Source organism: Pseudorca crassidens, chromosome 3, assembly GCF_039906515.1.
Source record: "Pseudorca crassidens isolate mPseCra1 chromosome 3, mPseCra1.hap1, whole genome shotgun sequence".
Lineage (NCBI taxonomy): Eukaryota > Metazoa > Chordata > Mammalia > Artiodactyla > Delphinidae > Pseudorca > Pseudorca crassidens.
The window spans coordinates 56,686,269-56,701,526 of NC_090298.1; the positions used below are offsets into that span (position 1 = coordinate 56,686,269).

Here is a 15,258-nt window from a genome sequence, read left to right on the forward strand (position 1 = left end):
AGATAGATTTACACCTCTCAAAAATCAATTAGGCAATCAGAAACACTTGGCAATCATTTCTTTCAACCCAGGGTGCAAAATTACACTTCAATAAAATTGAAGCCTTATGAGACACGGGAAAAGAAGGGGCAAAGTACAAGCATTGCTAAGGCTGCTGCAGACTAGCAACAGCAGGGACGGGGGACTCACTGTAAAGACAGGCCTGAGGAGAGCGTTGGCAACTCCCCAGACGAGGGCTGTGATCTTCTCGGTGCTGGTGCAGTAGAGCACACAGCGGCCTGAGCCTTTGTTCCAGCTTGGAAATACAGAACGCAAAGCTCAGGTGGCCCTGCGCTGGTCAGAGAATGAACGACGTGTGCAAGCTACAATTGCAGCCAGGTATATAAGTGGGGTACCCAAACCTCTTTATTGGGAATGACCTTCGTGCAATGCAAGTGCAATTTCTTAATTTCTTCTTCTAAACCTCTGAAACAAGCAAAGACCTTGGGAGGAAAGCAAAGCCTCCTCAGGGGCTTCTGCAGCACACATAAGCAAGAGAGTTGGCAATGAAGGACCAGGTCATTTCACTTGCGAAAGCAAATCCCTTGGAGGTTTGATTTTCCCCCACAAAAACTGCATGAAAAGGGGCCCAGGGAAAAGTTAATAAGGAGGCTTAGAAGCATTTTTTCTTTTCTTTAGGGAAAAACATGACCTATAGTATCAGGGTGCAACAGGGGCTAAAAGCCAAATGAGCAGCATCCTTGCTGTGCTAGAACTGAGCAGGGGTGGTGATGGTGCCGCAATGGTGATTCTTCCAAAAGCACTTTTACAAAGATGAATGAAAGCAAATGGATGTGTTAGAGATTTTTTGGATGACTGGGAAAAATACAACCACTGCTGCTTAGATGAAAGGCTAGTTATGTGTTAACAGAAAATATCAGGTCTCTTCCAAGCCTTTACCTTCTACTCTATGTACTATTATGGACTAAATCAGGAGCTATTTTACCAGTGTCCTCAAGGTTTTCTCATTTTATGCTTCAGCTTCTCCCATTAATACAAAGCAAACCCTCCTTCTCTCCTTCCTCCCTCCACTCCCCTTCACAGCCAGACATCTCAAAACACCGCTGATGCTCACTGTCTCCTTTCTGCACCTCGGACTCACTCCACAATCCACTCCAATTTGGTTTCCTGCTCCATTACTCTATGGCCCTCACACCACTAAGTTCAACGCATTTCATAAAAGTCCTCGTCTCACCTACCCTCTGAGGAGCGTTTTACATGCAGACCACCTCCTCCCACGGTGTTTGTTCCAACACATTCCTGACTCTCCTTTTGGCCTGTGGCTCGTCTGCAGACACTTACACGTGGATTTGTAAATTACATCTCCAGTCCAGATTTTTCCATTAAGATGCCAATTTCCCTTGTGAAATCTCTTGACTGTCTCAAAGGTATCTCAAATGCAATATTCAGAGCCAAATTAATGATCTTCCTCATCAAAAGAAGTCTTTGCAAACACATGGTGACCCTTTTGTCCAGATACCCCAGGCAGAAACTGAGGAGGTCAGACTTCACCCCCACCTCCCTGCCTCCACATCTACTTCCTTCCTCATCATGCTCTTTGCCTCCTAGATACGGTCATCGGCTACTTTGTAACTCCACCACATTCTGGTCCCCACATTACCATTACTCTTACTCAGACGACCACGACAGTCTCCTACGTGCTCTGACCATAACCACCCTGGCCCTGATCCAACCTCCTACCCATGTTACAGCCCAGATACACAAATCTGATCATGCCACCCCTTCTGCTTAAAGCTTTTCAGTGGCTTCTCACTATTTTTAGAATGTAGATGAAACAGCTTAGCATGACCTACCTTCTGCAATCTCATCTCACCCTACAATTCTCTCTGTGGCAGCTACACTATCTTCCTAGCTTCTGCCAGCCCCTTTCTGCTCAGCATGTTCTTTCTGCCACAGGACTTTTGCACATGTCACTTTCTCTTTTTGGATTGTTCTTCCTCTCTTCAGTCTGTTAATTCCTGTTCATGCTTCAAATATTAACGCAGGAAATATTTCCTTAAGGAAGAAGGCTTTCCTAACAAGTTTAAAATACAAACAAAAACTCACTACCATACAGGCTTTTCATAGAAGACGTCTTTGTAGTGATCATTATAGTCATCATTTTATATTCATGCGTTTGTTTTAAATGCCTATATTCATCTTAGATTGTAAGAAGGAAATTTTTGCTCACCACTGTATAAGGAGCACTTGAAATGTATGGAATGTAGTAGTTGCTCAATATATATTTAATGAACTAATGAATGTGAGGTGTGCCATAGGCTATGACATTCATCTTACAAAAACAAAACACACAATAAATTTTTTTAGAATGGGGGCTAGACTAAATGATCTTTTCAGTTCCTACCCAAAGTAGTAGTTTTTGGTGTTACATGTGAGGTTAAGGGCAGACTGTAGGGCCAGGCTGCTTGGCTTCACCAGGTGGCTTCATCACCTACTAGCTGGGTGGCTATTATGTAACATCTCTGTGCCCCAGTCTTCTCATCTGCATGGAGTTGTGAGGATTAAATGAATTAATAAATCTAAAACACCAAGAACACAGCCTGGTGTAAAGTAAGTGCCATTTAAGTATTAGCTATTGTTGTTGTTACTGTTGTTATTCTTAGGATAGCAATAAACAATGACTAAATATCCTAACCTAAGAGATGAAACCAAACTTAGTCTTCTGGACTGACCCAGAGCAACCTTAGGAAAATACTGACATAAATTAAACAGTGAGTATTTAATACCTGAGGTCGTGGTCGAAGCTGGCTGCCTCACTGCTTCGTTGGTATGCCATGTCCAGCTCTCACTGATCATCGATTACCTACTTCTGCACGTGTGAGGTGCACTTAGCCTAGCTCAAGTCTCAGAATGCACATAAGGACTTTCCCTTGAGATTCTTCCGAGTGGAAGAATGTCCAATTCCACTTTGTTAGAGCCCAGTACCTAAAATGTACAGGATGAACACTCATTCCTGGTTGTACGGGGCCACAGCGCTATACATCAGGCATCTTTTTCCAGATGCTGAGGGCAGAGGTTTCCTCTGGTGCCCACATCACTACTGAGCAGCCACTGCTTGCTTCTTCTAAGGCTCTCACTGCTGCTTTAAGGTAGATCACTTACACTGAGGTCTGTCTTCTTTGCCAGGCAGTAGTATAAAACGTAGAGGGAAAGGAGTTGGGTGGAGGGAACCTCAAAAGCTTCTTGCATCATGATCTCAAAAACCACAGACAGAGCATCTGGAAAGAAGATCAAAGTAAAAATGAGAGGTAATTAGTTTTAGGTAACATCATCAAACCTGTATTTAACTATAAACACTCTTAAAAAGTGGGGCATGATGGAAAAATAAACAGAATTAAGAAGTTAAGAAATGTGGGCTCTGGTCCTAGTTCTTCCATAAACTAGGTCTTTCCCAAGTTTTCAGCTTCTATTGTACACACTACTGTGTACTGAATCAGGTGCTATTGTATCACTGTCCTCAAGGATGTCAAATAAACCACTCAATTTCTCAATATCATCTTCATGATGTTAAAATACCATTTGTCCCACATACATCACAAGACTGTTGACAGTCCAACAAAATAATACATGTGAAAATGCCTCATAAACTGTGAAGCAAATTTAAGGCATCATGTCCATCAGCTGGAAGAGCTAAGGCATACAGAAAGGAGGCAAATATATTTTCCAGGTCACCCTGACAAGTAGAGAGGGGGCTTGGCTGACTGCCCCACTGTATGTTCTGGAATTTTCTCCCCGTTTGGGCAAAAGAGAACAAATGCTAGAGACAATTCTAAATCTCAGGTATTATTTCAAAGACAGAAAACTGATGACTACAAAAAGGACAATCAGGCTCAATTTAAAAGAATTGAAAGAATGGAAAGGAAATGCTTATTCATAAGTTATAATTCCGTGAGTGTAACATAGAAGATATTTGTTTTCACATGAATGCTGATCACAGGAGACCAGACCTTGAGCAAGGTCTAATTTATTGTCCCTCAATATTTCACAACATAGGCAGAAGGCAAGAAAATCAAATTCAAACAATTTCTTTCCCTTAGTATTTGTTGTTAAATCAGAGAATGTTAATATTGGTTTAAAATACGGTGCCTGCACATAACACAGGCACAACAAATGTTTTTGAATAACTGACTGAGCTGTTCTGTTAACCGATTTTTGCATATAGGGCTGCATAAGAGTCAGCACTGATTTGCAGCTGTTGCTAGCCAGCTGGTTTTGTGTGTGTTGTCATGGTTCTACATGAGGCCACAGCCAAGAATTTCTATATATTCTTTGCAAACAGGGAAACTGAGATAGACAGGCAGACCAGGGAGGAGTCACCCAGTCAGTCAGTAGCAAAATAAGAACCTGGAAGAGATTAAACAAACAACACTCCCATCTCACCAACAAACCGACATTTTAAAAGAACACAAAGTTACAAATCAGTTTAAAAAAAATCTGTTTTGCCAACTGTTCAATACTGAATCCAAAATTACACATGAAAAATAAATCAAATTTATTTTATCTCTAATTTATATTCATTTCAGTCGGCTTGGGAAGTGAAATTAGGTTGATCTGTATAAGTAATTTCCTTTTCCTCCATAATTACTTATATACTTGGGTATTTCCTATTTTAGCAATAAAAAGTATAACATTTTCTAAATTTTTGCCATAAATAATAATAATCTGCATCAAAACTTTATTTTAAAAAATCCTCAATATTATTTACTCTGAATTTAGAAGGAAAAAAAAGAAAAAAACCAAACCCAAAACTCCTTTTACCCTTCCAACATTACCTTTAAAGAGAGAGGGGAGAAAACTGCTACTACATAATTTTCCAATGATAGAGTAATAAGGATTCTTAAATCTGATGTTCACAGAGAACAGATGATGAAACATGCAAAAGCTAATTATCTTTTAGTTGAATTCAGGAAGCCCATGTTTAAAATGGATAAGGGATAATGAGCATTTCAAAAAATAATGCACAGGGCTTCCCTGGTGATGCAGTGGTTGAGAGTCTGCCTGCTGATGCAGGGGACACGGGTTCGTGCCCCGGTCCGGGAGGATCCCACGTGCCACAGAGCGGCTGGGCCCGTGAGCCATGGCCGCTGAGCCTGCGTGTCCGGAGTCTGTGCTCCGCAACGGGAGAGGCCACAACAGTGAGAGGCCCGCATACCGCAAAAAAAAAAAAATAATAATAATAATGCACAGCAAATATTTTTAGGCAGTCAACAACTGCAAGGCTTATGAGAGAGAAGATAAAGCAGAGGCCCGGAGAAGAGAAAGGAGAGAGGTCCCCGGTCCCCAGGTCCCCAGCCTCATCACTGAGTCCAGGCAGTGACGCAATGGAAAAGGCTGAGGGTGCTGGTGTGCAGGAACAAGAGGATGTAACCCAATGACAGGAATCACAGGTGTCATAAAAGCCTAAGTGACCACCAGTCCACATCCACATTCCTGAGGTAGTGACTACCCTAACACAGGCATGGCTCCTCAGAACCAAGCCTGAGGATGAAATGGTGGAAGGGGAAGCCAGTGTGTGTCTTTACACAACGGCATGGCCTCCTCTTTCCTTCTTCACTGTCTGCGTAGCTGCAAGCACAAGCGTGCTGTACTACCCTTCCCTGTCCACTGGAGACTGGCAGGGCTCCACCTGACTGCTCTGTAGGGTCTGCCACATCCCCACCTTTCCTTGGCCTCCCTTACTGTAGCTGAAGGTAAGAGCCACTTTAAATTAATTCCATGGGGTCAGAGGATTTGGGGGGTAAAGAGATCTCAGAGTTCACCAATGCACTTACTTTAGAGAAGGGGGAACAAAAGCCTAGGGAGGTGAAATGACTTTCCTTCATAGCGAGGGTACTACTCTCTCCAGTATATAAGATTTTATACTTACACACTTCACATGCTGTAACAACTGTGATTTAAATAAAGAAAGTTAGCAAATGGTGCTAAAAAAAGTCAAGCTAATAGCTGAATTAATACAATCTTAACTAGCCATGGAAGCTCAGGCAAGGTTTATTGCTTCACTAAATTCATTGTCCTTTGCCCAAAGAGACATGAACAAATAAACTTCAGAAACTCAGAGGAAAAAAGACCTGAATATGGTTCTCCTATCTGGCCAACTGGTGTGGTAAATCAACTACGCACCTATTTCTGACTGAAAGAGTGATGTAGAGAGTCATTAAGAAATAAAAAAAGTAAAAGTGCCTACATTTACTTCCCTTTGGGAGCTGAAGATCCATTATACATGGAACTGGGTTTGGTTTCTTACCTTTGTAATTTTCTTCCTTTATGAAATGATCCATCAGTAAATTAAATGTATAGTTATCTGGAAAAATACCATATTGGACCTGTAATGAAAATAAAAGTAAGATAAGGGAAAAAATATTCATTTAATTCAGTTTATAATTTATGCCTATGTATTATTCAGGAAAAACCTTGGCACCGTTAGCTGTAAAATATCTGACTATCATTTCACAGCATCTGGGACGGTGAAACAGAAGCTGTGACTCATGCCGTTTGGTAACTGGAACTGTTGGTCAGGGTGAGAAAGTTGTGAGTGGGTGTCTGATATAAGACAACTGACGTCTGAAAAATAAAGCTCAATTCTAACACTTCATCATAACTAAAAAAAAAACCCCAAACTAAACCAAGACAATAAAAAACCACCATACTCCACTCGTTCAGTGATTCTTTTCAGAAGGTATGAATATCAATGCAAAAATGGACTCCCATGAGAAAGCACACATTAACACATTATGCAGCATTTTCTGGTCCTTAGAGCGCTTTTTCTCCAACTTTATTAAGATATAATTGTCATATAACATTGTGTAATTTTAAGGTGTACAACATGATAATTTAACACACATATATATTGCAAAACGATTATTACAATAAGGCTAGTTAACAAATTCATTGCCTCACATAATTACCATTTTTTTGGTGGTGGCAGTGGTGAGAACATTTAAGATCTATTTTCTTGGCAACTTTCAAGTATACAATACAGTACTGTTAACTACAGTCACTGCGTTGTACATTAGATCCTCAGAACTTACTCATCTTACAACTGGAAGTTTGTATCCTTTGACCAACCTCTCCCTATTTCTCCCGTCCTCCCAGTCCCTGGCATCCATTATTCTACACTGTTTCTATGAGTTCCGCTTTGTTAGATTTCACATATAAGTGAGATCATGATGTATTTGTCTTTCTTTGAGTGACTTATTTTACTTAGCATAGTGCCCTCAAGGTTTGTCCATGTAGTCTCAAATGGCAGGATCTTCTTTTTTATGGCTAACTATTCCATTGTATGTATATGTTCATATACACACACCCCACATCTTCTTTATCCATTCATCTGTAAATGGACATTTAGGTTGTTTCCACGGCTTGGCTATTGTGAATAGTGCTGCAATGAACATGGGGGTGCAGGTATCTCTTTGAGATAGTCATTTCATCTCCTTTGGATTTATACCCAGAAGTGGGATTGCTGGATCAAATTGTAGTTCTATTTTTAATTTCTTGAGGGGCCTTCATACTGTTTCCCATACTGGCTGTACCAATTTACATTCCTGTCGACAATGCACAAGGGATCCCTTTTTGCCACATTCTTGTCAGCATCTGTTATCTCTTGTCTCTTAGACTAGTTTTTAAAGACCCAAGAAGCCTGAAGTTGCCATGGCTCCCATGTGACTTGCACGCACAATCAAGTCTGACTATTAATGGTCTAGGCTGTGGTCATGTGTCTGTTTTAAATCCTTACTTCAGTAGGCTCATCCCCCCCACCCCCCGTCAACCACCAGAAACACCTGAGGAATTCTTTTTTTCCCAATTATACCCATCCCCTTAGAAATTCTGATAACCCTAAACCCCAGTTGCAAATCACTGCTGAACTGAGTCACTATTACCAGCACGCTGTGCAGAATGCCTCAGATGTGCCGAAATGGAAAAAAAGTTTAGAATCCATTGCTTTAAAGGTTGTAGCTCATGAGCAGTGTTTAAATTCATCAAAGCAGTCAACCAAATCTGCACTAATCCCTAAGGCAGGGTAAAAACAAAATATCTTAGAATGATAAATCATTAAAGCCAGAAGGAACCTTAGAAATCAACTGGTCAGTGATTCTCAACACTGACTGCAAATGAGAATCAGCTTGGGAGCTTAAAAAAGACACCAATGAGGTATGAAAAGGCAGAGCACAGAGGATTTTAAGGGCAGTGAAACTAGTCTGTATGATACTACAATGGTAGATACATGTCATTATACATTGTTTAAACCCACAGAATGTACAACATCAAGAGTGAACCCTAATGTAAACTATGGACTTTGGGTGATTATGTGTCAATGTAGGTTCATCAGTTGTAACAAATGGCTCACTCGGGAGGCTGTGCACGTGTGGGGACAGGGAACATGTGGGAAATCTCTGTACCTTCTGCTCAATTTTATTGTGAACCCAAAACTGCTCCAAAAAAATAAAATCTATTTTAAAAAAAAACAATTAAAAAAATACCAATGGCTGGGCTCCAGAAAGATCAAATTAAATTAGAATCTTGGGGGTGGAGAAAACCATCTATAATTTTTAAAAGCTTCTTGTGTGATTCTAACGGGCAGCCAGGGCTGGAAATCACTGATTTAGTACAACTCACTTGACTTAAGAGTTGAAAAAACTAAGACCTAGAAGAATAAAATTACTATTTGCCTGAAGTTATGAGCAATTGGTAGAATTTATGAGGTTAAGCTTGGGTCTTCTGACTCCTTGTCTGGTGTTCTTTCCACTAAAAGACTAGTAAGAGTAGAAAATGAGACAGACATTTTTTGTCTTTCCAGAACTTCTTGTTTTGTTTTCATAGGGATCTTCTTCTTTGAGTATGATCTGTGTCATTAAAGTCTGAAGTGAACAGCAAGATTTAATCCATTCCTTCCCCTGGGGCCTAGTATTAGATTTATCAGTGAACCTGCTTATCTACTTTATTAAATTATAAGCTTTCCGAGGGAAGGGACAGGACATTGCTCCTTTTTTGGGACAATGCCATACCCAATACAACATCTCACACACAAACGATCTGAAATGTATAAGTTAAATTAGGCCCAAGTCATGGGAATAAGAACTCCCAAAACCAAAATTAGTATTTCTTTTTGAGGTCTGCCATAGAAGGTCCAGTGACACTACAGAAATAATACATTTCCACAGAAATACTGTTAAAGTCTTGTTAAGGGTCAAGCTAGGACTGTAGCTTGAGACTCACAATAATAACATTCTAAACTTTTGCTTATTTTGTACTTATTTCATACTATGAAGGGAATGAAGACTCAACCCTTGGGTAGAGTATAACATGCAGAAAGACCCTAATCATAGGGGCTCTGGGGCTTGAGGGGAGGAGTCAGGGACTTAGGAAGACATGTTTTGAATAACCTAGGAAGTCTGTCTTCTTAAAAATGTGTAAGATGATCTGAATGCTCTGGAGATCACACTCCAGCAAAATGGTCACGTCTTTTTCTCTAAACTTCACCAAAGGGAACTAGGCAAAAAATCCAAGACTTCGGGATCAAGAATGAAATGACCACCGACAAAGTTCTTGTGATCAGATTACCTTTTGCTTTTACCACTCCATTTTTAAGTCACTGTGCTTGGAACAGCCACAGCTACCGGAATGTTTATTGTTAATGGGCTGGTTAATTTATACCAGCTCCATTCTAAAAAGATTTTCTGAGGGCAAATAAATTTAAAAGTTACTTCTTGTACTATTCTCTGCTGTTCTGTAATGGTACAAACACCAAATCACCTAAACTCAGGAGAATAAGCTGCAAATGCCAGGAAACCACTCACCTTATTTACAAGGGTATATAAGGCCTTGTCTTGTGCACCATATTTTAGACACTGCCTAATCCAGGTGTGGATAGTCCAATCTCTCAGGTACCAGCAGTTGGGGCTGTGTCGAAATCTAAATAAAGCATAAGAAGAGAGAAAACTGGGGTTAACTCTTAAATGTCAATGCCAAAATCCCTCTTCCATCAGCAGGTCCGGATGTGCAGTCAATGTGATCATAAAAGTCATAAAGACCAACAGTTGCTAAAAGCTTGAGGGTAAAACTCATTCACTATAAAGTCTGAAATGGGAAAAAGAAGGCAAAATAATAATAAACAAAAAGAGTATAAAAATTTTGTTCCTTATTTATACCCCCAATTCAATACGTTGTTTTAACATAAGATTTACAAAAATAATTTCAGGAATATGCTCTACTAACCATGGTGTTACATAAGTACACATTTCATTAGAAGACATGTGGAAGCTTATACTTTAGAAGTTTAAAATAAAACAGATGAAGCAAAAATGAAAACTAGGATAGCATAACAATTCTAGAGGAAAATCAGCTTTGAGTTATATTGCTATTTCTTATGGCACTTAGGAGACATTAGGACACTCTTCAGTGAACTGAAAGAAAACAAAAAGAAAAAAAAATTTTTTGAGCAAAATTTAGCATTCAGGCCCTCCAGGATCCGTGATCACGCTTTCTCACAGCCCTATTCCAGTGCTTCGGTCTATCTCCTCTTGCTTCCTACTGTTCTCCACATGGTTTTAAAAGGCCTAAGCAGTCCAAGCTGAGGTGTATAATAGTACCAGTATTCCGACAAAAGAATGGAACTTGGAAAGGAATTCAAATGCTGCTCTTGCCTTGAGTTGGCACACACTGGTTGGAGCAGCTTCTCCTTGCTCTTGGGGGTCTGTGCCACAAGGCTGAGTGAGAGGGGAGACCTCTCACTCAGGTGAGAGGTGTGAGTGTGTGAGGCCGCCTCTGTTTATCTGCTTTGATCGGGACGGTTCCTCAAACATCATCTCGTGTCAGCTGAAGTCCCCACTTTGACCATTGAGGAAGCAAGTCAATCCCTGGACCCCACAAAATTCAAACAGTTTTCTTAAAAACAAAAGGCAAGACAAAAACTTAAAGTGAAAGAATTTTGTGCCATGTTTGAGAATTGGGGCTAGAGGCTAATACTGGTGTTTTTCAAAGGCTGGTTATTCAATCTGCCACCTGCTATTTCCTGCCATCTGGCATTGGGATAGTTTCCTGCTGAACAGGTTCTCTGCCAAAGTAAAAGCTGAGAAAAAGAGAGCAAGTGAGAAGTAGTATTTAATTTAGGCTATTTATTAGTGATCTGGTGAGAGATTTGATAAAAATAAGATCTGAAGATGTTTTATGGATTTAAAGCCATCTAGCTCTGTCCAGTTTTTTGACTGCCTTAGATTTGGCTGGAAAATGTCTCTCTCACTCTTTCTTTACAGAATTAATCCCTTTTGATAAAAGGAGAAGGATAGAAATATGTCAAATTATGTTTAAGATGAGAGTGACCTAGCCAGAGAAAGCCATTGTATAAGTGCCCTAGATAGTAGGTCTAATGAGATCCTCTGCATAGAAATGAAACAAACTATATCTTTTAGTATTTCATGCTTTCCCTCACATTTTAAAGTCAACAGTTGAGCAACCTGAGCGTCACTCCTTGTTACTCTGAAAAATCTGAGATTTGAAGTGTAATGGCCAATTAACAGCTAATTTTATTTAAAAAAAAAAAAAAAAAGTCAAGTGAAATACCAGGTGTACTGCCTAAAGATGGTGATGTTTTCTCGCTAGCCTGTAGGCTCCCTGGGCAGTAAGTAGGGGCAGTGACTGCCTTGCTCCACACTGGTTCCTCAGTGCCTGACACAATTTGTGGCCCACAATAGGTTGTTGACAAATAAAAAAAGAGCTTTAAAAATCAGCACGTATTAAATGCAATAATGTATTGATCATTATGTTAACTTCTATGGTATATTATAGAATTGTAAATTCCCTGTTTGGGGTATTTATAATCTCATTACAAAAATAAGGTATATAAACCAGTTTAACAATAACACGGGGGCGGGGGGCGTGATAAACACTAAAAATGCAGAGGGCACTACTAGATGCTAGAGGTATTTTTGGTAGTAGTGGCTTTTAGGTTTAGTCTATTTTTCCTTTGAAAACAAACAAACAAAACAAAACAAAACAAAAAAATGTCAATTATCTCCTTTACCCACGATTATTTAAATCTTATCTTCTGCTTTAGGATGTCTCCAATGACCATTAAAGTTATTACTTTTCTTTTTGATGGACTTTAAAATAAGAGCACCATGACCACATCCAACCAAACACCCTTTTCTCTTACTCACAATCAGCAGACCATTTTTAGGCTTTGAAAAAGAGGAACAAAGATGGATAGGATCTAGTTATAGACCTTCAAAGCACAAATGAAAATTTGTTTAAAGCCATTTGCTAACACACGGATGAACAGAAAAGTCTTTTCTTCTCAAATCTTTCCTTATCACCTTTTATTTCTTAGAAGCTTAAAGGGAAAAGTAACTCAAGACTTCACACAACTAATATAATCATCTGCACGGCTGTCCTTTGAATGATGTGTCAACAGACTCACATGGGTCTTTACTAAGTTCACTCTCTCTCCCATCCTGGAACAGGGCTACTTGGTGTGATCTCTGCTCTGTAAGACCTAATAATCCAGATACACAACCATGACTAGGATATTTTCAACTAACTGACAATATTAAATCAATTTAGGAATAAGAGGCAAACACACATATATTATGAAATATGTTGCTCAAAGTGCAATTCTTGTATTTCCTAGCCAGGCAACAAATAAACTCCTTTTGAAGCCCTCATTAGCATTAAAAAAAAAATTAGCACACAACTTATGTGAGTAACTATCTAGAATATAAACCACTCAAAACATTGGAATAGTAGGGTCCAACTTTGGATGTTGAGTTTAAGAATTCTCTGTCAGTGGCTTTTTAAGCAGTTCAGACAGAAAAACCCGGGCCCTTTTCAGAACAGCCAGTGGAAATATGACAGGCAGGTAAGTCTCTGGAATGGGTACTTGCCTGGAAAGATTCTGCAAACTGCTGGACCAGCATTCTCCCTTTTAGCCAAGAGAAAAGCAAAGAGACAAGAACACAACTAACACATTGATTTTCCAAATTGCCTGCAAACAGACTGGCTTTTGTTCTTGCCTACTCTGACCACCAGCCCAGCAGATTACAGGCAGCTACTGTAGGAGTCCCCTCTGTGCCCCATGCCATCAGCTGTTTGCTCACCTCGACAGAAGCTTTATTATTGTCCAGGCCAGCAGGCTGCCAAGCTAGGCAAACCGTGTGAGTGTGGAAAAGATAAACAAATGCAACCCAAATAACCCCAACAATGCTTGTGCTCATGAAGGCAAGAGACATTCTGAGCTTCCTGCTTATAAAACAGAAGCAAACTTGACAACAATCCTAAGGACATGAGTGTTTTCTTGGAAGGAAGGAGGGGCACAAGAAGGAGAAGGAGAGAATGAAGTGTGTTCTTAAGCTCCGGCTTTACTAGTTCCCAAAGCTGGTATCCTATGGCTGAAGATAACTCTGTCCATAGTGCAAGACAGAACTTGCCCAGGCAAGTCAAACGGCGGGAACTGAGAAGCTTCCTCTCCTCAAAAATCAGGTTACATTCCAGGCTTTTCAGGGCATTCACCAGCACTACTGTTCATTCAAGACTGATGTCACCAGGAAGGAAGGAGAGCAGAATCACAGGATGCATGACATGGGGAAAAAGTCTTTGATACCTTCGAGATATCTTAGAAGGGAAGAGCAGTTATATAAAGGAAGTCAAGAGTGAAAAGTAAAACGCCAGAGACTTACTACGATTGCACAGGAGGTACCTCATTGTGTGTAGAAGTCACATGAGATCTCCTATTTGTGACCAATTTCATCATTGCATTAAAAAAAAAAAGGCGATACAGCCTTTTTTCCATGGGTTCAACCAAAGGTTATTGTTGAAGGCAAAAGTGGTGATGCTCCTCAGCTATTTCTGTATCACAAATAAAGGCGCTCCTGACTGAGCAGGGCTAATGCACAGATGCCAGAGCCTGGAGCTCAGCGGCTCCACCATTTAGCTGCAGCGCTGGCTCTTCCATATGAATGAGCAAGCTTTCCACAACATTTATCTGATTATGAGAGCCACCATCCTTAAACACACACACACAGCTTTCCCCTCCTCCCCAGTGAATTCTGTATCCTGTAGCAACAGGCTTTACAGATGGAAACCTCAGGCCCCGAGCTGGGTAGACATGGAGATGGGTGAGGGGCTGGGGTAAAAGGAGGACTGGAAGAGTGCCAAGAAGAGAACACAGCTGGCTTCAGAGTCTGTAGTGCGGACGGGAGCCTTATCAATGAAGCAAAGTGGGCACTTATTGAAAGGTTTGAGCGCTTCCCTGAACTAAACCCAAAGAGCAAGAGGGTATCATGTGATTATTCAAACCAGAATCTGATTCAGTCATGGCTACGCACTTTCTTATTCTACAAGGATAATTACTTTCTTTTGCATCCTGCTGGAAATTCTGCTTTCATCAATTATTAGTTGCCCCCAACTACCACAAATAAAACCAAGTTCTGATGCAATAATTTTCTAATGACTATTATATCTTTGTCAAGTGTTTGAAAAAGGGGGCTAATATAGGAGTCTAATATAGGAACTGATAATAAAGACATCAGTATTCTAGATTAAAACCACTTTCTTGCTTGAGATCCCAGATTCTTACTTTTATAGGGGAAATTCAGGTCATTTTAACCTTTTAAAAAATTTTATTTATTTTATTGATTGATTGGCTGCGTTGGGTCTTCGTTGCTGTGCACGGGCTTTCTCTAGTTGTGGTGAGCTGTGGCTACTCTTCATTGGGGTGCGTGGGCTTCTCATTGCGGTGGCTTCTCTTGTTGCCGGAGCACGGGCTCTAGAGCACAGGCTCAGTAGTTGCGGCGCATGGGCTTAGTTGCTCCGCGGCATGTGGGATCTTCCCGGACCAGGGCTAGAACCCATGTCCCCTGCGTTGGCAGGCAGATTCTTAACCACTGCGCCACCAGGGAAGCCCAAGGTAATTTTAACTTTTCAACAAATATGTCCTGCGTGTGCACTAAGTGACGCACCAAGAGCAAGAATCCCCTCCTTTTAAAACATTGCCCTCGCAAATGCCCAAGTTTGGGCTTGTACATTTCCAAAGAATTCATTATCTACCTCTTAGGCAGATAAAAATGTCTTTTTTTTTTAATTTTCAAGTTCTAATGCTTTTTTCTTTTTTAAAAAACAGGTTTACAAAGATACACAAACAGTAAAATTCACACTCTTCAGTGAATCTGTCTGTGAATTTTGACAAATGCATCCAGTTGTGTAACCACC

The 15,258-nt window shown here is 40.3% G+C and overlaps 1 protein-coding gene across 8 annotated transcripts in view; it reads right to left on the minus strand.

The window, feature by feature from the left end:
* MRPS27 (mitochondrial ribosomal protein S27) overlaps nucleotides 1-15,258 on the minus strand; it is a 106,546-nt gene that overhangs the window by 20,992 nt on the left and 70,296 nt on the right. For all 8 annotated transcript variants that reach the window (XR_010941980.1, XR_010941981.1, XM_067730945.1 and 5 more), the window contains 3 exons: nucleotides 9,855-9,969; nucleotides 6,305-6,383; nucleotides 3,163-3,278 (listed from right to left, as the gene is read on the minus strand). Coding sequence is in view for 6 of the 8 variants with exons in the window: in XM_067730945.1 (XP_067587046.1) it covers nucleotides 3,163-3,278; nucleotides 6,305-6,383; nucleotides 9,855-9,969 (310 nt within the window). In the remaining 2 variants the exon portion in view is untranslated. The remainder of the gene's footprint in view (nucleotides 1-3,162; nucleotides 3,279-6,304; nucleotides 6,384-9,854; nucleotides 9,970-15,258) is intronic.